General features: G+C 32.5%; 3 protein-coding genes across 3 annotated transcripts; 2 read left to right on the top strand and 1 right to left on the bottom strand.

Annotated features, from left to right (window-relative positions):
* The first annotated feature begins 11,482 nt into the window (after positions 1-11,482).
* Positions 11,483-13,566, top strand: LOC18031763 (40S ribosomal protein S13). Its single transcript, XM_006421680.2, has 5 exons — positions 11,483-11,603; positions 11,713-11,785; positions 11,895-12,033; positions 12,271-12,457; positions 13,269-13,566. Exons 1-5 carry the CDS (start codon positions 11,581-11,583, stop codon positions 13,300-13,302), a joined length of 456 nt encoding a protein of 151 aa, XP_006421743.1. The 5' UTR covers positions 11,483-11,580; the 3' UTR covers positions 13,303-13,566.
* A 680-nt stretch (positions 13,567-14,246) lies between these two features.
* Positions 14,247-16,404, top strand: LOC18031764 (chloride conductance regulatory protein ICln). The gene is made up of 7 exons (XM_006421677.2): positions 14,247-14,495; positions 14,858-14,981; positions 15,235-15,352; positions 15,495-15,554; positions 15,664-15,723; positions 15,821-15,912; positions 16,116-16,404. The coding sequence occupies exons 1-7, from the start codon at positions 14,329-14,331 to the stop codon at positions 16,185-16,187; spliced, it is 693 nt and encodes a 230-aa protein (XP_006421740.1). The 5' UTR covers positions 14,247-14,328; the 3' UTR covers positions 16,188-16,404.
* A 1,787-nt stretch (positions 16,405-18,191) lies between these two features.
* Positions 18,192-19,933, bottom strand: LOC18031421 (cytochrome P450 76M5). Its single transcript, XM_006421676.2, has 2 exons — positions 18,992-19,933; positions 18,192-18,909 (listed from the first exon to the last, which is right to left on the bottom strand). The coding sequence occupies exons 1-2, from the start codon at positions 19,931-19,933 to the stop codon at positions 18,280-18,282; spliced, it is 1,572 nt and encodes a 523-aa protein (XP_006421739.1). The 3' UTR covers positions 18,192-18,279.
* Between the last annotated feature and the right edge of the window lie 1,302 nt (positions 19,934-21,235).

The following is a 21,235-nucleotide window of genomic DNA, read 5'->3' as shown; positions in this document are numbered from 1 at the left end:
TACGTAAAAGGAAACTCATGAATCATGATTCCGGATTGGTGGGGTAATATATTAATTCATGCATAATGTTGGAAAATTGCTAAGAAAAGGTGCACTTCTTTCATACTGCTAAAAATATTGCGTTTTCCACACACATTGTTAGCCAGCGATCAATCAAATTATTCATGTTTATCAATCCAAAGAGTTGTGATAGAGTGAAAACAATCAATCAAATCTTCATATTAATTAGTGATTAAGAAAGATTAATTGTTAATCAACATAAAGGCCGATTAACTCAATCTTTACTCATCAATCATTATTCTCAAATTCCGTTAATTGCAAAATTTCTTTTTTTTTTCATATTTTAAATATTTGTATGAATTTAGTCTTTATGGTCATGAATTTATTAGCTAATAAAATTTTATCTTCTTTATATATTATTTTCAAAAAATTATTAAGTTGGACGATTGACGCCCCCTAAAGTCACGGTAAAACACCTCTTTTAAAAAATTTCTCATTAATTGAGTAAAATAATTTATACATTTATGTTCTTCCAAAATTACCCCTAATTCAATGTCTTTTCACTTATTCTAGAACTCATTATCTTTATTCTCTCATCTTTTTCTCTCTCCAATTATAATCTCTTTTCTTTCTCTATTTCTGTAGCAAACTAAGTTATTTGTTTCTGTAGCAATTAAATTGACATTAAAGAATCAATGACAAACAAGTTTTTTTTTTTCCTTTAATTTTTTTTTAAATTTTGTTTCGAATCAAAGCAAGTTTAATTAGAGAGCTAGACAATAATGATAGTAACTAAGAAGGCCAAGATCCATTGACAAAAAAGAAGCCTCGATGTTTTGCACCGTCGATGAAGAGCCCTTTACGAGATGTGTGGCCACCGTGTTCGTCATCCCAAGAAGCTCGTTCCTAAACATCAACGCTTCTGTCTTCTTCATTCTTCTTTTAAACAATTTCTCGTCTGTGATGCTGTTCGGTCTTATTAGTTTATTTTTGATAAAAACATAATTCACTTTTTTTTTAACGTTCCTAAATTCATTAAAATGAGGTATTAATTTAAAAACAAAAGAAAGAAAGAAAGAGAATTTGTTCAAGCGATTTATTGGAACGAGATTGAATTAAAGCATCACCAAAAGACTCTTCAAATAAGATTTTATTACTTATTTAAAGAGCTATATCAACATTTAAGGCTCCAAAAGACACTTCAATTAAGATTCTTCAAATAAAAAATGATCATCTCTCTTCAAATTTGAAGAGTTCCTTTCTCCCTCTTTAATTTATATTTTATTATTTTTTATTAAAGAAAAAGAGAAATGTACTTTAATTACTATTGACTTTTCCTTTAAAAAAATAGTTATTTAATTAAAATAATATTAACTCATTTATATTTGAAGAGTCTTTTGGAGAACAATATCTTTTTTCACTCATTTATTTATCACATAAATAAGTAAATGAATATTTAAAAAGTAATAATTATAGAGTCTTTTAGAGATACTCTTAGGACTGATTTTAGTAGAAGTACAGGTGTTCTCATACATACAAATTGAAGATGAATAGATGGGCCAGATATACAAAATAGTGCACCTGTAAAAGAACGTCATATGCTGGACACAAAATGAGCCCAATCGAAGATGAATAGATGGGCCGGAGCTCTATCATAGTTGAGAGCCGATATGCTATTTTTGGGCTTGTACTACAGCCTTATCATTCACCACGCATCCAACGGTCAACACAAGCCGAATATAATTTGATCAAATTACATCCAGACAAAAGCCACATGGAGAAAGAGAGATGATGAGGATGTCAAATCGGCACCGCAAAAGTCCATAAAGTCAAATATCAAAGAACAAAAATGAATAAGAAGAGATCATGCAATTAACATACCAACCATTAATCGCTTCAAATAAATAACACTAATTCTACGTTTACTTTCTGAATTTGAGAATGAAAATTCATAATTGATATGAAATTTTCGCTTACTTAATGAAATAAGAGAATGAATGAGATTCATTTTGATGAATCGCACATCAAATTCGGAATTAGAAAGGGGAGTATGATTCCCCAAGGAGTGATGGTTCAATTTTTTTCATTCGCCCATATCTATAAACAACTATAAACTTCCTTCATTGAAACAATTTATTGTAATTTACATTCCATATTTCGATTTCAGTCCATTTTGATTGTAGTTCATTTCGATTCCAACTCATTTAGATTACTTATTAGTAAACACACAACAATTGATATTTTTCACTAAAGTTAGAGGTTGGACAAAAATTCTGCTGATGAGAAAATGTACATTAAGAGAACTTAAGAATTTTCATTATATATAACCAAAGTTAACACAATTTATAAGTTAAAAAAAAGTTTTTCACTTCCACATTGTTTGAAGCTTGTCTTATTTTCAATGTCTATTTTTTAAAAAGCCGTAAAATTTCTTCATTAAAATGTTTTTATATTTCATTCAAGACGCTTAGAAAGAAAAGATTAAAGGTATGACATATTCACAATGAATTAGTTTTCAATTTTCAATTCCCATCCTCCTTTGTTTTTCTAATACAGCTTAAACATCATATTTAAAAAGGTTGTAGCTTGGAGGTTTTTTTTTTAAAAATCTTGTACCATAGTATTTAATTGATGAAATTTTGATAAAGTTAGGTATTTGATATATATTTCTAATTATATTTATCAAGTATGATGTGTCGTATTTTATTTGGATGTAAATGACTTGTCATACATAGTACGTGTTCATGCATACTCTGAATATATTATTGTTCGTTTCTACTTCAAGATGACATATCTTGTATATATCGTCTATAAGTCTGTTATGTAATCATCATGTCATTCGTTTTTGCAATTTACAATTATATATGAAGAGTAAAAGAGCCCTTACATACTCTTATCAAATAAGTAAAACCGACTTGAGTTAATTAGTTATTTCAATTTTATTAAAATTTGAACGCATTTGCTTATCTGGGTTGGAATTTAGATCATAATAAGATTATTACTTTATTATCTTTTTAATATTTTGATATTTAATTTTCAATAAAAATCCTCTTTTTAATTTTGTGCCAGATTATTTATCTTTGTATGGTCAAGAATTCAAATAAATATCCTTCTTACGGATTTAACAATCCAAAATTAAACTCTAAGGATAAGTTATCAAAATTTATTATTAAGTAATGCTATACTTACTGTCCCAACTGATATGCTATTAATAAAATTTACCATTTAAATATTATATATAAATCTCGAGGAGAGAATAATTGCTTGCCTTGGTGGCTTTAAGTTATGCTTATTCTTATTGAACAAGTGATTAGTTACTTTACTTTATAAGTTTACAATTGCATACACAAATATATATAAAGTCTTTAAGTTTCTTTTATTTTGAGTTAGATATTTCAATTTCACTACAATTTGAACTCATTTACTTATATCTAGATCTGAATAGAACTATAGTCTCAAAGAGATTTTGATAATTTTAATAAAAATTCTTTTGTTAACTTTATTTCTTTGCAAGAGTTCACACAATCAAGTCATAATCTTAATCAAGTGATCGACTTATCCAATGGGACAAGTTGCATGATCATATTTTATTGTTATATAGCCCATTTGAGAGTGCGGTGAGGTAGCTGGGCTGCCAAAACCCAGCTACTAAGGTGTTTGGTAACACTAGTAGCTGGGGTTTGGCAGCTTAACAATTTTTTTTTTCCAACTTCTACTCCACAACTGTAGCTTTTACTCTACAACAGCTGCAGCTTAAAAGTTATAACACTTTATTCCCAAACACACCTATAATCCAATACCAATACTTTTTACTACACACGAGAGGCATTTTAAAAAGTCAGGTGCATCAAAACAAAGAGATCAGGGCTTGCCCTTGGGTAAAGGCCAACTTTATATGAAAAATTAAGCTCAGTTGAAATTCGATGCAATAGAGTTAAAAGAAAAAGTGAGACCTATATCATATCAATTAAACCTGCCGTTACTTGTTTGTTTAATCAAACAACTGATACAAGCTGCTAATGATGAATTCATGAGTGTTCATCACTTAGGGCGCGTTTTGGTGGCCCACATAAGGCTGCATAAAAATAATGTCTTGTATTAAATTAATGCACACTCATATTTAGCACCAAAACCAACACACACATCATTGCATTAAAAGGATGAACTAATGCGGCGGTTTAGCTAATGCGGCAACTGCCGATTTTTTTTTTTTTTCCTCCCTTTGGCTTTTGCCCGCTTGACTTTGCTTTTACTTTTTGACTTTTGCTTTGCCATCATCATCATCATCATCATCATCATCATCATCATCATCATCATCATCATCATCATCATCATCATCATAATAATAATAATAAACTTTTAATTTAATATAATATTTTTATTTTTTATTTTTTATTTTTACATTATAATTTATTAATAAATTTATAATTTATTATAACTAATAATAAATATTTAAATTTGAAAAATATTAATTTAAAATTAATAATATAAAATATTAATACAATTTAAATATATTAATATAATATAAATATGTTACATTATACAGTATAAAATATTAATATAAATAATATTAATATTTTTCAAATTTAAATATTTATTATTAGTTATAATAAATTATAATGTAAAAATAAAAAATAAAAATATTATACAATATTATATTAAATTAAAAGTTTTATTATTATTATTATTATTAAAATTAATAATAATATAAAATATTAATATAAATTAATTACAAAAAATTATTACAGTACAGTATAGTACCAAACATTATACAGTATTATTATAATATAATGCTAATGCAATACAATATAATACAATACACCAACATTAAAATAATGCAATACAACATAATACAATACAGTGTGCCAAACGCACCCTTAAGGAATTATGAGTATATGGATTTTTTTATGTTCTATTCAAATATAGATGCAACATTTATTTATTCTCTTGAGCTTAAATCTTAATTAACATACATTTTCATGAAAATTATTGAGCTATTCAGTATACAACTATATGAACATTCATTTGATCTTTGAAGGTCATTAATTTGAATGTTTTTCTTAGATGATTCATTGGATTTTATTCAAGAATTTCAACTTCTACCGAACCTATTTTCCTTTTTAGTTTCAATTAATTAATGAAATCAATGCATCCTCATAAAATTAAATAATGGAATATGAGGAAGGAAATAATTTTTAAGTATTTATGGAAGGGCCTTATTACAGCAGATGTTGAGAAAACGTATAAGTAGTTTTAAATTGTATTTACCTTGCAGGATTGTTTTTTGATAAAGAGAAGCATTATCTCCAGTTATCGTTTTTCGGAACCCAACAAAGAAGAAAATGATTTTCAATAAGTTCTCTAAAACATTATCATCTTCTCAGAATTGTTTTTTTTTTTCCACTCATGTAAATTTCACTTTCCACTGTCCCTAAACAAAGAATGAATGAAAGAATTAAATAGTTCAACCGTTAAGCACCTTCATTGTGTTCATACAATTTCCTCCTATCCTCTCCATCTTGCAATTTAATTTAATTTTATTTTTACTTTTACTTTTTAACTATAAATGGTATGATTATTTATTTTGTAATAAAAATAATTCATTTAGGATATTGGAGAAAATTGATACAGTACATACATTTTAAAACTTTTACATATATAATCATATCTAATGGATAAGGGAATAGAGAGTGTGAGACTTGTGATAAGGTATGTATGGACAAAATTACCCTAAAGAAAATGAATGAATATTGTTTCTAATTCAAAAAATTACATATGAAATTTGATAAAAGAAAGTTGTAATGATAGGTAGTTTTTTCTACACCAATTTTTTTTTCCATTATTTCAATTTAATTTATCGTGAATATTTGAGTATCAATCTTTAAAATTTAATCTATTTTGATTCTACTCTCAGTATATAAAATATTTTCTATTTTTGAAGGAATGTTCTCAAGAGTTCCAACAAAGTCTTAATTTGAAGTTAGCAAATCTTGTTGAATTGGATTTGATTGTTTTATCACATTATTCAATGAACCCATTTGAAAATAATTAGGTGATGGTAAAATTATGAAAAAAAAATAGCATTCCTTATTGAGGTGAAATCTTGTTTAGTCCTTATATTTTGAGTAAAAGGTCTGTTCAGTTCTTATATTTTTTAAAAATATTTCAAAACATCTAAATTATTGACATTTTTGTCATTACTTTTTGTTCATGTTAGTTTGCTTTTATAATATTACTCTCTTACAATAATATTTCTTTTTTTAGAATAGTAATAAAAATAAAAAATTAAATTACCAATTTAACCCAAAAAAAAAGAAACAAAAAGAATATATATATGAATTTTTATGGAACACTCGGTTGAGAAGTTAATATATTAGTTTTCTTTTATTAGTGTCAAAAAAAGTGGTAATTTGATTTTTTACAATATTAATTTTTTTACATACGTGAGATTCCACTAAAATTAATATAAATTATTTTTATTTTATTTTTTGGAGGTTAAATTGGTAATTTAATTTTTTATTTTGTCTAAAAAAAAGAAACATTATTGTAAGAGGATAATATTGTAAAAGCAAGTTAAAAGGAACAAAAAGTAACAACAAGCATATCAATAATTTAACGTTAAGAATGTTTAGAAATATTTTTAAAAATACAAGGACTAAAAGAGCATAGATGTCGTAATATAGGAACTAAGCGAGCTTTTAGTTTCTTATTGTTTTACATTCTCACCTTTATTTGAAGACAATTTGTTGAGAAGACTATTATTTGCAGTGAAAAACATTTTTTAATTTAGGATTTATAGTATAATGCATTAGTAAAAAAATTCAAATCAAATATATTTATTGGTCTTGAAAAGCTTGGTGGTGCATTGGACTTATAATTTTAATGTTTTATGCACTGATTATTCATTTTCTATGGAGAATTGCATGTGATTTTAGTGGGAGTAATCAATAATGACATAACACAAAAAAGCACGATTTCTTATAACACCGTCAGATTTTTCAGGCCTATATATAATTTAATAAAATTTATATGCTCATTGAAAAATAAAGAAAAAAAGGCTAAAAAAAATGCTGATTATACAACTACCTTTGTCAATGACATAAGTATTTCGACATTCCAAATAATCAAACTTGCCAACCACATTTAAAAGCCCTGTAAACATTTGGGAACACGCAGTAAGAAAGATGTCGGTGGCACTGATAATCAACCGCAATTTCGTCGCCTAACGGCCCCAGAGATTGCACATTGGTACAGAGCCTCAATATATGGTGCTGTTGATAATTTGGGCAATTTGCCTGCATGTATATGGAGTGATTATAAAGATTACATCCAGTTAATATACGTATAACATGTGTACATTAATTAAATACTACTATAAACTACACGGCGATTTTTTAAAATAAATACATATATATCATGCATGCATTAAGCGAGTTTAGACCAACAAAGGTACATTAAAATCTCTCATGTGTATGGAGAATTTTTTTTAATTAAAAAAGTTAATTTACTTGCACTAGCTCAAAAATTGCCTTGCATTTGGCCCCAAGAGGACTTACAAAACGGGCATTAATGCCACAGAGAACAGACCCAGGAACCTCATAGTGTACGAAAGTGTTAACTCTAACTATGTATGAACATTGTGATCTCAAGCTCTTTTCTAGCTACCGGAAAACTTCGTGCATGCATACATATATTTGTTGAATTTTCGTTGGCCGGGGACTGCCGTCTTCTCACCTGCTATCCAAGCTCTCAAATTTTAGTTGATCACATCTCTCATCTCTTTTGTCATCGTTCTTTTGTAATTAATTTGATTTTTTTTTGTGACACAGTACACGGTACAGTTTCTGTAAAAGAAAAATTATTGGAGAATTTTGGTATTAAGAGGAAATATTAAAAATCAAGAATAAGTTAGATATTTAAATGGTTTGAAAAAAAAACCAAAAAAAAGAGAAAAAGAAAAAAAAACTGTTTCTTTTAGGTAAACGATCAGAGTTCCAATATCATGATCACCCAATTATGAATTTCCTAACAAAAATTAGCAAATAAGATAAATAAAACACCTCTTATGCTCAATGGATCTAACCATCTATCGGGCCTTACATGACAAGATCGTCATTGCCATTTGCCTCCTGTCTTGCCTTCTCCACTGCTACAGTCGTTTTAGGATATGTTCTGTCTAAATTACGATGAAGATGACTTAAGCTTAGAACATCATCAATAAGTTTTTGTTACAGCCAAGATGACTTATAAGGACAATTAGAGTATTACACTAGGATAACTCTTATTTAGCTGAATTATGTATAGGTGTAGCGGCACAAAAATTGTGATGTTAGCTTTGAGCTATTACAATCTGGTCTTGGCTAGCTAGTTGATTGGCAATATGTCTTCAATTTGATTATGTGACTGGAGTTGCAAGGTGTCTATAGAAACCTAGCTTCTGTTGAAATTAGGTTTGAATATTGCATGCATGTCTCGATGAAATTGATGATACAGCCTTCATGTTTAAGCCTTAGCTTGTCAGTTCATCACGCTATCTTATGTCTTTCCGTGATTTGGTCTCCGAGCTTTTGATACTTATGTGCAGGGTCTCTATGGACTTTGGGCTACTCATCATAAAAATATTAGGCTTGTCTTTTTCATTTAGAAAATTAGGACAATATAATTAAACACCTTAACGATTTAAGGTCAAATGAACATTGTTTCGACCCTCATCTTTTTAATTCATTTGTCGTCCTTCATTGAAATTTTTATCTATCAACTTAGGCTTTAGGTTAAGTGATTTCCCTAACAGTTTTCAAAGAAGAAAGGACTTCATTGGATCTGATTAATGCCATAAGTTAATTATAATTATAGATAATCTGTTGTCGCATAATTTCACAGGCTGACCTAGCTAGTTTGTTTTGCCTTTCAATAGAAATTCTCACGAGTGGTTCTTGAATGTCTTTAGCCTCTCGAGCAGCACAAGCAATTGACTTGCTTATTTACCAAGCTGAATAACGCTTCACTCCCGGTACAGAAATTATTGCTCTTTAATTTTGACACAGTTTCAAACATAAATTTGCTTTAATTTCTAAAAAAAAAAATTCTTGTTCTTTTTCTTTTAATGAACAAAACAAATATCTTTTTTATGTTCCAAAAAAAATCTACATTTTTTTTTGTCTGAACCACAAGGTGGTCCTTAGTGGGCCCCAACTGTGGGAGGCACATTTAAGCTCGTACCACAACCCAGACTAATTCCCGCTCGCACCGGGTCGGCCCATAAGGGATAAAGTGCTGGCCAAAGTGGTGACTTTGTACAAGAGAGGGACTTGAACCCCTGATCTCTCTTAAGAAGTGAGAGTGCCGAACCACTCACACCAAAAAAAAAAAAAATCTACATTTTTAATTTAATTATTTGAGCAATTATCATCCAAGCTTTCTATAAGTGGTTATTCCCCATTTATGTAGCATTCAACTTGCAAAAACAAATCCGGAGACTTCATAATCTTGTTGTGGCAGTTTTTCTGTCCTTGTTTTCCGATGCCATCGAGACTTCAGAACTCCTTTTATGCCAGAACTTTTGCTATTATTTTAGCCATTGAAGCTAGCTAGGCTTGAAGCTGCTTAATTCTCAAAATGGTTAATTAATTGGCTGGAAAGTGATTCATGATCGCTGCAACGTTCGCTTTTTTACCATATAATTATGGAATTAGATGGCGCAATTCTCTCCTCTTAATCTCTAGCATGACATTTTATCAGTAGATGTAACATGAGTAGTTGAAGTAGAGAATTTATTAACTACAGAAAAGACGAGACAATATATGAAGTAATATTAAACCAAAGTACCTGAAGCATTATATGTTTGCTGAGCCTTCTTCAACCTTGGAATATCATCTTCATAACTGTGTAACTTATGCATGCATAGGATATTATATATTAAGCTGAAGCAGTCACAGGGCAACTCTCCTTTGGCATATCAGTGGGATTGGTATAGAATTAACCAATATAATGCTGATTATTGCACCAATAAATCACCATTGCATGCCAAGTAAGAGGTGCCCTAAAACTGCTTTGCTTATGATAACAGTATCAGAATATATTATAACAATTAAGTTTCTCTAATTGCTTCTGAGTCTTACCGTCAAACTTTGGACGAGCTTTATAAGCGCTGCAATTAGCTAGGGTTTTTGCAGCAGGCAGAATAAACCATTAATTGGCATATGCTAGGGATATCCTGTAGAAGCTGCTGCTTTTTTTTTTTTTTTTTGGTTCGGTTCGGGGGTTGGGGGGTCTACACCTCTTGATTTTCTTTATCCTTTCCAAAGCCAAATGGTCGAAAAAATTTCAAAGCAAACATGATGATTAGATTCTCTTGGCTTTCTTTGTCCATGCTCAAGAGGTATAAGATGCAGAAAAAAGGCAGCCTAGAGGAGATGCTCTCGGCAGATGTAGCCCTTCATATGGTGAATTTAAATAAGATTATTGTATAGCATATTTCATATCATATTCCCTTCACTCTTCTCTTTTGCTTTTTAATGCTTACTTCACTGTTAGCATGTTGAAAGACACACTTTGCTATGATACATACCACTCATTAGTTAGATTTTCAAGTACAAAGAAGATCGCACTTTTATTAAAGATCACACTTTCATTATGAGTTATGATGACTAACAATCACTAAAAATTTCCCAAGTAAAATTGATTTGGTGTCCATTGCCATGTCTTTGATGATTAAAATCATAACTCATTTTCGTTTTCTTTTCTTGTTATATTTTGAACTTTCAAACTTTATTTAATGTAACATCACACTTTAAATAAAGTTTTGATCGCCCGTATTTAGAAAATAAAAGAAAATTATAAACATAATTTGAAAGCAACACGGTAATTCATGGGTAAAACAGAAGTGGTTAAGAGGACGAACGTGATTTTTTAATTGAAGATATTTACTCCAGAATATTGGAGGCATACAATTAATGGAGAGGATAAAAAAAAAATGGAATCTTTGTTTTAAGTTTAGTTTTAGTAACATTTTTGTTACAAAGGAATAGCGAAATTTCTAATATTATATTACAAAATACATATTGATAGGTGTATTAAAAGTCCTATCAAAACTTATATCAATGTGTTAACAGTTAAAACTTAACTCAAAAAGCTCGGCTTAAAACAACCTATAAATGAAGGAAAAAAAATTTACTGTCATCACTCGAGGAGTGATTGTCAATCACCTTTCAAGTGTCGGTCCAAAAAACTTCAAAGCGGACTACAACCGATTAAAATCGGATTAAGTTTTTATTTTGGTAAACTAGAAATGGGCTATAAAATCTCCTTTTTTGGGTTATCTGACGGGCCAAGGAAGATCCCTAACGAACCCATTAAAGTAGTACATGGGCTTTTTAAAACCTATAAAGCCCAAGGGAGTGCGGACATATTAGTCATTTAAACAAAAGAAAAGTGGTAAGCGGAAGACTCGTGAGCAAAATGTTGTATATTATATAAACCCTAAACTTATCATCATCTGATAAAGAAGCTAGGGTTTGGTGCGGCTTGTTGCAGTACAAAGTTGAACACAAAGCTCACCGCTTCTCCTCCGTCGCCGTCACCATGGGTCGTATGCACAGTCGCGGGTGGGTCTCTTTATTCACTTTTCCTCTACATTCACAAACATATGAATACGTAACCATTTGCAGAATCTGATTATGTGATTCTTTTTTTTTTTGTTGTTGTTCGTCTCAGTAAGGGTATTTCTGCTTCAGCTTTGCCTTACAAGAGAACACCACCAAGTTGGCTCAAGATTTCCAGCCAAGATGTGAGTTTTATTTAAATTCAATTGAACTGGGATTATTTTATTTTATTTTATTTTATTGTGTGTGGGATTGTGAAATTTTGTTATGATGATGGTGTTCTTTGTATATTAGGTTGAGGATAACATCTGTAAGTTTGCAAAGAAGGGCTTGACTCCATCACAGATTGGTGTTATTCTTCGTGACTCTCACGGTATTGCCCAGGTTAAGAGCGTTACTGGAAGCAAGATTTTGCGTATCCTCAAGGCTCATGGTAAATAAAAATAAACCTACTTGTTTTATGATTTTGTGTGTGCTTTTAATCCGGTAAAAGTTGCTAGTGTCACTTTCAGTTTCTCAGATTCGAGTTCTGCTTGGATTATTATTTCCGTGATTTCAAAATGGGAATGTTAATCATTTCTGTCTTTAAATTGTTTCATTAATTGATTAACAGTTGTCATTTTTTCCCCTGGAAATTTGCTTTGAAATGATTTTGGTTGTTGATTTTTAGGACTCGCACCTGAAATTCCTGAGGATCTGTACCACCTCATCAAGAAGGCTGTTGCTATTAGGAAGCATTTGGAAAGGAACAGGAAGGACAAGGATTCCAAGTTCCGCTTGATTCTTGTTGAAAGCAGGATTCACAGGCTTGCTCGCTACTACAAGAAAACCAAGAAGCTTCCTCCTGTCTGGAAATAGTAAGCCAAATATTCTGTTGCTGCGACACTGCATTTTTCAAAATTTTTTAAATTGATATTTTAGAATTGTGTGGTTTTGCTTGCTCTCAACAGTATTATATATTGTTTCTAATTGGTTTTGCTTGTGAGTATCTATCTGAATGTTGCTTGTTTGTTTAGTTTGTTGGAATTGATGCTTTGATTAGAAGATGCAATTAAGCTGTTATTAATAATCTAATTATGTATTTGGTTTCTGAAGCTTGTTACCTGTTGTTATGTTGTTATTTCTTTTTCTGTGCATTGGAACATGTTGATACGTGTGCAGAGCAATGATGCTAAAATCTATGACACACTTACCTTACATGAGCATTGGTATCCTATTGTCTCCGAGCTTGGTGCAAAAGGATTTCTCATAACCTAACTGCATTTTGAGCTTCTTTATGTATATTGTTTTGGCCTATGTTTTCTTTCAAAATGTGTCATGTGTAGGGAAGAAGTGATGTAGTGGTTGAGTTATTACTGTATGGAATTTTCATGTATGGCTGAGTGCACATGCATATGCCTGTACGCAAATGCTCATGTTATCCCTCTTATTGAAGGGTGGTTCCTTGTCCACATGGTTGTAACAAACATGGCATACATGTTTTGATAATTTCATGTCTGTATGTAACAATGTTTCTTTTTCAAAAATTGACCTTTGGCTTTCAATTAAGCTATGAAGCCTGCAGGGTTCCTCGTGATCGGTTCACTTTGTGATAAGTAAATATGCTGACCTAACTATTCTGATTTTAACTTTTATCATCAACTCACTGGATCTACCTTTGTCTTGCAGTGAGTCTACTACCGCCAGCACACTTGTGGCTTAGGCTAAGCAAGATGCTAGGCGTTGTTTGTGATACCCTTTGTTGGTATCACAACACTCTTTAAGGAGCCTGATGATTTTATACTGGATTAGTATAAGTTCAGATGTAAGACCTTTATTCATAGTTTTTTTGGAAAGATTTAGTCTTGGAGAAACAGAAATTTGAAACTTGTTTTTGATTTTGTTGCCTAACGTTTTGTTTCCTTTCGAAATTTTGTATTTTTGATGCACTTTATATTCGCTAAGAGATGTTCTGTTTTGAGAGATACATCTGCCTGTGTGCATGAAATAGGTTATTACTTTTTAGTAAGTATTATCGAATTGGAAGAAATAATTTAATACTTTGATAACTATACCAGCCAAAACGGTGCTGATTCAGATATTTGAATTTTCAAAAAGGACATTGTTAGAAAGGATCCATTCCTGGTTGTCTCCACTATCAACGCCTCAAATTTTCAAATACGTTCTAGCATGGCATCACTAGAAGTTGAAGAGGAATGGAACTGGAAATAAAATAAGTAATGCCGTAGCTTAAAAATAGAGGATGAATAAAAAATAAAAACAAATAAAGGCCATATGAAAAGCCAATTAGGCCGCCTATTTGAGGGAGAATTCTCCTCGTTGTTTGAAAGTAAATTTATAATTGCGCCGTAAAAACGTTTAAGAAAAATTGAATATTAAAAAAGATTGTTAGATAAAATAGAAGGTTGATATAATCAGATTCTCAGAGTGTTGCACTGGAATAGAATTGGCTTTGGGCAATCCTGAAGATAGAAGATTATTTTATCTTTGTTTAAAAGGCAAAAATGAATGAGCGGTGCGGTTGGGACATGGGCCTTGGGCCTTCGTCAAGCCCATAGCTACTATCCATCTTATGTTCCAGATCAATCACACACCGCAACTCCAAAAAGGCGCGCGCATTTTGACAAAAGCGCAATTAGAGTAAAATAAAATAAAATTAAATTAAATTAAAAAAAAAAGCCAAAAACCTGGGCAACGGAATCGAAGAGAAATTAGGGTTTAAGTGAAAATGGTGGTAGGGCTTAGACAATTCACTCAGAGAACAGGCGACGGTGCCGGAGAGCCGATTCTTGATACCGAAAACGGCGAGGAGCTGATACGCGTGCAGCCCTCCGTCTCCATCGTCGTTGGAACCCGCGCTCCGGAGTCTCCCGGCACTCTCTATATAACTTCTAAGTACTCTCTCTTTCACTCTTCTTGCGAATTATTATTATTTTTTTGATAGAAAAAAAAATAAAGATTCTCTAGTTCACTATTTAATATTCAGAAGGTACCATTTTGCCATGTTGTGCTGAGGTTTTATTTAAAAAAGGAAAATAGAGTTTGCAATTTATTGTCTGTTCGGTAAAGTTTTACGAAGTTGTTTCGTTGAATGAAAACCAGAAATTAGTTTTTTTAATCTTTTTAAATTATATTTTTAATATTTTAAATTGTGTGTGTCTGATAGCTTGACTAAATGATTTTGCGTTTTAATTCTCCAAATGCTGTTTTTGAAATTGTATAATAATAGACAGAACTGTGGTGATTGGCTTTTGCAGGCAGGTTGTGTGGTTGAGTGATGTTGATAGAGCTAAAGGTTATGTGGTTGATTTCTTGTCTCTTTCTCTTCATGCTGTGTCGAGGGATCCGGAGGCCTATCCCTCTCCTTGTATTTACACTCAGGTTTTCCTGTTATTTCTTTTTTTGTTGTTTGTGTCAATGTACATTGGAATGCCCTATTGCATGAATTATTGTTTACTTGTTTATCTTTCTGTCGAAACTAATTTGCATTTTATATTTGTATTCTATTGTTATTTTACTCTGGAAAATGATTGGGCACCTTTAATTTATTTTTTCAAGTTAGTGTGAAAAATTTCTTTGCTTTCGGTGCTGGTATTTCTGATCAATGTTTTGCTTTTTCTTTTTTTTTCCAAAGATTGAGACTGAAGATGATGATGAAGATGTGGATGAGGGGTCAGATAACGAATCTGTTGAAGCTTTAGACTTATCGAAGGTCACGGAGATGAGACTTGTTCCTTCAGATGCTAGCCAATGTAATTTTTCAATCTTGTCTGTGACAGATGAATTCTTTTTGTGGTCTTTATGCTGCTATCTCTATGTTTTCTGGATGCATCTTGCTTGCTATTTAATGTAAAGTATTAACCATAGACCATCGTCTTCATTGGTGTGTTGTAGTGGATAATCTGTTTGAGATTTTTTGCGAGTGTGCCGAGCTCAATCCTGAACCTATAGAAGGTGAGCTTGCTCTCATATAAATATTACAATAGTCAAGTAGCAAATTTTATTTATTATGTATGTTCATTAGTCGCACACTAATTTCTGCATCTTCATATGCCTTCATCAGAGGAAGAAGAAGGGCACAATTGGGTTTTTAGTGCTGACCAGCTGGAAAACGAGGGTACAGGTATGTAGTGGCAAACATGGTTCCCTTTTGAAATATTATGTTCCTTCCCGTTATTCTTACCAATGTTTTGTTCTTTAATAATTGTTATGTCCGTTAGGGGAAGATCCTGGGTGGCATTTTTTTCAGGATCCAACAAACCCAATTGGTCATTCAAACGGTGATAATGACCTAGCTAACAATGTGCTTCGGGTATGCCTTAACACATCCATTTTTCTTGTTGTTCATTCTTGGCCGTCAGATTTAGTGTCTTATTTTGTTGTTTGAATTCCAATTCATTACTGGTTTTCACCCCATTATCTATGACCTACGCAGCCAATTGAATTTGTCTGGAAATTTATATTAGACCTCAACTATGCCTTCCTCATTGATACCATTATTTGAATTGCCTGCAGCTTCAAATTAATGATCAACGCTTTGAGGATGCAGAGGAGATGGAGCAGGAGAATGAGAGTGACCATCAGTGAGCCTTCAACCATCATAGAATTCACAGAGTGGCAAATTTGAGTCAGGTGTTCCCTCTTAATCCATGTCCATTCTCTTGCTGTATACTGACAACTTCTGATGTAATCATGAGTGGCATGAGGTAGTCACCTGTTAACATTCTAATGTTTTGTTGTATTAAATGATTAACGTTATAAGTAGCAAAAGTTCGGATCAATATGCAATCAGATTGTGTTTTCACCTTGCATTAATGTGGCACTTTCTACCTTTATGGGGAGGCAGGAAAAATGAGGACGGGGGCTTCTCTTTTGTGTCTTTTAGGATGCCTCAGAAGTTTGGTGAAAATACAGCTTGATCTTAGCCTCATATGCGTACCCCTCCCCCCCCCCCCCCCCCTGAATTTTGGAAAATAAACAGATATCCCTCAATGCTAATCGTAATTATCTTTAACCTACAGTACTTCAGTGTATTAAAGTTTTGTCTATATGCTTTTAAAATATGATAACCACAATACAAAGACTTGGCTGTTTACATGTCCGTTTGCCTTCCTTTAAATATATCTGCATATCGTAATATATTTTGCAGCTTCAAGAATGCACCAAATGGTGAAGTTGCCTAGATTTTTTAACTTGATTTGCTTGGTTGAATCTCAGTGTCAATAAATGGCTAACTAGACACCAAACCTAAGAACCGTAATAAAAAAATGCAGACAATAAACAAATTTTATTACGGGTACAGGTAGTCCTTTGGTCGATTCCATTCGCTTCTCTTATAATTATTAGCCCGCCCTTTTTTTTGGTTATTAATAACGTTGTTATTACGCTTCGCAACACACATTCCACGAATAAATAAATTATCCATTCTTGATATCAGTAGCAGGAAAGGCTGCTGTTGACCGATATGACTTGCAGATGATCCATTCGAACATACTGGATCCTAGCATATGTCGTTCTATAATTGGATGATCCGACGTGGTAGGTCCGTTGTGTTTCCTTTCTTTTTCTTTTTCAAGTTAATCATCATGATAAGAACATGAGATTCCTTAGCGGTGGTTAAGTTACATTTTTACACAATTTACATTCACCTATAATTTTTCAAGTAGAACTTATTTAAATAAAATTTTTGTTAGTAGAATTTTTATAAATAAAGTTTTTATTTAAATTTTTTTTAATTATTTGGTTGTCAATAAGAACTTTTGTTAAAGATTTATGAAATTACTTTAATAGATAAAATTTTTATAGTTATGTTATAAAAAGAATAAAATAAAATTACAAAATAAGTAGAAGGTATTTTAAATATTTTAATATTTAAAAATAACTTTTCACCCCCTATTCTCAAAACCCTAAAATTTAAGCTTTTCCTAGTAGAGTCAAAATATCTTATTTAAGTTTGAAAAGTTCTATTAGAAAAACAACAAAATAATAACAAAAATTATGATAAGAATTTATGCGATTAAATAAACAATTATAGTCATTCAATAAATTGTACGAAATAGGCACTAAGAATTGTTTCTCTATAACCCAAGAATGTTTTTGACAATTAAATTATAATAGCCTTATTTAGAACAACTATTGGGTGAATGTAAATTACATTATTTTAATCCCTATATTCTTTGTATTTTGAGCCAGTCAATTGAGCCTACATCTCTGTCTTTTAAGTTAGTTCCTATGACGTGATGGTATTAGTAACGGGTGAAAGCAGAGATTTGAACAGTATTAATAAACTTTATAAGCATGTATCGTACTTATAGTAACATGAGTGGGGCGGGGAGCAAGATCAAATCCTCAAAATAGCGAAGCACACACCTCAAAGCAATTTTGGTTTAAGAAAATTCTTAGTTCGAGGTTACAGACAAAACAAATCTTTCAGATTTGATGAGCTTGTCCTGCTCACGCGTAGATATCCCTATTACGGCTTCATGAAGAATGGTGAAACAAGGCAAAGCCACAATAACATAAGAGTACGTTAAATCTTGAAATCATGTACAAGCACAACAAACGTCGTTTATGGTAGAAAGCAATTTATTAGCGGTCTATAAAACAAAGTTTTTGCTTTCTTCCAGTACAAAAGCAAGAATATGGCACAATACTTGTTTGAAATCTAAAACAACAGTGATTAATTGCAATGCTCTAAAGCAGAGAGTGATCTTGGAGTTGGGATGACCACAAGTGGCTCCGACTTTTTCAGTGCCATTAAAAGCTTATCGGAAAGATCAAACTTTGTTCCCTCAGGCAAACTCCACTCAAAAAGATGCAATAGGTTGGCTAATACATGAGGGACAATCTTCTCTGCTAGAGGAATTCCAGGACAAATCCTCCTCCCGGAACCAAATGGAAGATAATTGAAATTGTTTCCTCGAAAATCACCTATTTTGACATCTTCCAAGAACCTATCAGGTTGAAAATCTTGGGGATTTTCCCATACCTCAGGATTCCTCTGTATCGCCCACGCGTCGATGAAAATAGTTGAGCCCTTGGGAATTGTATACCCAGACAAGTTGGTAGTTGCACTAGGCCTTCGCGAGGTTAGAAGCGGCGCGGGTGGATGCAATCTTAATGTCTCTTTTACAATTGCTTCCAAGTAAGGCAATTTGGCAAGATGAAACTCTTCCACAACACTGTCAGGTGCCACCACTTGCTCCAGTTCGTTGCGGGCTTTTCTCATTACCTCCGGTTCCTGCAGCAGCTCTGACATCGCCCACTCTACAGTGATTGATGTTGTATCCGTACTTCCAACAGCAACATCCTGTTGAGTGTTGACAATTCAATTCAAATTCAAAAAATGAAAACGCTTAAAATAGTTCAAAGCAAGTTGATAAGATATTTACCATAAACAAGGCCTTAATTTGGTCCATGGATAAGGAATAATCTCCTTGCTGCTGAAGCTCCAACAAGGTTTGCAGAAAATCTTTGCTCGACTTCCCCTCATTCCTGTCCTGTCCACTCTGACCAGGTCCCAATAATGACTCGAAAATCTTATCCAATCGAACTGTAAGCTTTTTTGCTTTGGATTCAAGTCCCTGTAAGTCAAAGCGAGTAAGAAGAGGAAAAAGATCGGAAATGTTTCCCGAACCCAACACTTGAAACATCTCCTCGAGTACTTCCCTAAATTGAACCGCGACAGTGTCCCAATCCTCTCCGCGCAGTGAAGCCCCCCATAACATTCTTGTTGCTACATCTAGCGAAGTTACAAACATCAGCTCACCTACTTTAATAGGTGAACCAACCCGTCCACTGACATCCTTCATTGATCTTAAAACTGCTTGTCTACGAATCGCAGAAGAAGAATTAAGGCTCGTGTTACTCATAGTTTCACGAACAAGAACTTGACGCAACTTGGGCCATTCAGGACTCGCACCTATAGACTTCCCTCCGTATGTTAAAACTGATGCAGCCGCAGATGGATCACGGTTGGCAAATACCACATCATGCTCTTTGAGGACTTGTTTGGCAAGTGAAGGTGAGCTGATCACAATGCACAATTTTCTGCCCAGATGCAATTTGAAGATTGGACCGTAAATTTGGGACAATTTGGCAAAGTAATGATGCAAGTTTGGTTCAAGAGAAAGGAAGTTTCCGACTAAGGGCAGGGGTCTTGGACCGGGTGGCAGCGGCGGTGTGCTTCTAGTTGGTTTCTTAATGAGCCATGCATAGCAAGAAATTGCAAATGTTGCCGCCAAAAGAATTTGTATCACTGTGGAGCTGGTGATTGTGCGCTCATTGAATTCAAAGAATAAATCAACGAAATTATGGATAAGTTTTGATAACATGTTTGATACTATCAAGCCTGGAAAACAAATGAAGAGGAAGCAGTGGACTTGTTTCACTGAAAAGGAGTGCGAGTGTGGGTGCAAGAAATAATTGCTCAGATGACTGGTATAAATAAGTGAGGAGTGATATCGAAAAATTAAAAAATTAAAGTCCTTCTCTGACTTAACAAAAAAAAAAAAAAAAGGCTAAAGATGACTTCTTCTATTTTACATCATCACATGTTTCTTTTGTAGAATTGTGCGGGGCGTTGTCACTTTACGTTATTGTACATCTCAAGAAATGACATGCAAATTAACAGTATTACAGTTGGTATAACTGATTTGACCCGGTTAAAAACCAGTTACAAGAATAATCAATGCGGTTTAATCCCTTTTAATAATTTTGATACAACCTAAAACGACATGAAAGTTTTCCTTCAACAAATTTCGGTGATACTAAAAATACTGTATTTTTCTAGAGAAAAAAAAGGACCATTTTATTTTAATCCTCAGTTTAACCTGTTCGACGCTCCGGTTGTCCCTTCTCTTTTTGTGCAGATATCCTTCATTCATTGTTTCCTCTTTGCCTTTCATTGCTTGCTCACCAACTCGATCATAATCTTTTAAATTTAATTTCCAAACTGCTAGTTCTAGCACCCCCCCCTCCAAGGGGTAGCTGATAGAGAGTGCTTCACCATGGCACCGTGGTTGTGGCTAATGTTTCATTGATAGCCGTGATAGATGGAAAAAAGTCAGTCCTTATTTTCTTAAGTTAATTTAATTAATGAGAATGGATACTCAAAGGGATGGAAATTTGTTAATGGTTATGTCGGCATCTTAATTGCCGGGCTTGTGTAGTATCTTAAAAATTTGACATTTTTTTTCTTCCGATTCATGTTTAATCACCCAAACTCGCATTCCCTCTTCACGATTGCCCTCTTATTATCTTTAGTTTTGCAATTAATTTCCATCCGTCCGATTTCATTAGTTTAATTAATTTGACGAATGATATCTGCTTTATGTAAGTAAATCTATAATGTAAGATAATAAGGCCCAATTGTGCGGCTATGATTTTTTTTTCTTTTTAATTTCGTACGAACTAAAACAATTCTTCTTCTACTACTACGGTACTATTATTACAAAGCCCGGTACTTTTTTTTCCAGACCCTCTTATAATTGTTTATGACAATTAAAAAACAAAATGAAATTTTAGTCATTCAACTTTATTAATACCAATAAAAGGATTTATAGATGAGAATTAAAATTAAGCGTGTAGAAAATGGAAGGTTTAATGGACGAATAAGAGTTGGGAGTATAGGATAA

This window comes from Citrus clementina, unplaced genomic scaffold (genome assembly GCF_000493195.1).
Source record: "Citrus clementina cultivar Clemenules unplaced genomic scaffold, Citrus_clementina_v1.0 scaffold_9, whole genome shotgun sequence".
NCBI lineage: Eukaryota > Viridiplantae > Streptophyta > Magnoliopsida > Sapindales > Rutaceae > Citrus > Citrus x clementina.
This window is presented reverse-complemented; position numbering and strand designations above follow the sequence as displayed.

Coding starts and splice junctions, on each gene's coding strand:
- LOC18031763 (XM_006421680.2), top strand. CDS start 11,581: ATGGGTCGTATGCACAGTCGCGG. Junction 12,034..12,270: donor GCGTATCCTCAAGGCTCATG/GTAAATAAAAAT, acceptor GTTGATTTTTAG/GACTCGCACCTGAAATTCCT. Junction 12,458..13,268: donor CTTCCTCCTGTCTGGAAATA/GTAAGCCAAATA, acceptor TTTGTCTTGCAG/TGAGTCTACTACCGCCAGCA.
- LOC18031764 (XM_006421677.2), top strand. CDS start 14,329: ATGGTGGTAGGGCTTAGACAATTCACTCAGAGAACAGGCGACGGTGCC. Junction 14,496..14,857: donor ACTCTCTATATAACTTCTAA/GTACTCTCTCTT, acceptor TGGCTTTTGCAG/GCAGGTTGTGTGGTTGAGTG. Junction 15,913..16,115: donor TAGCTAACAATGTGCTTCGG/GTATGCCTTAAC, acceptor AATTGCCTGCAG/CTTCAAATTAATGATCAACG.
- LOC18031421 (XM_006421676.2), bottom strand. CDS start 19,933: ATGTTATCAAAACTTATCCATAATTTCGTTGATTTATTCTTTGAATTC. Junction 18,910..18,991: donor AAATTAAGGCCTTGTTTATG/GTAAATATCTTA, acceptor AACACTCAACAG/GATGTTGCTGTTGGAAGTAC.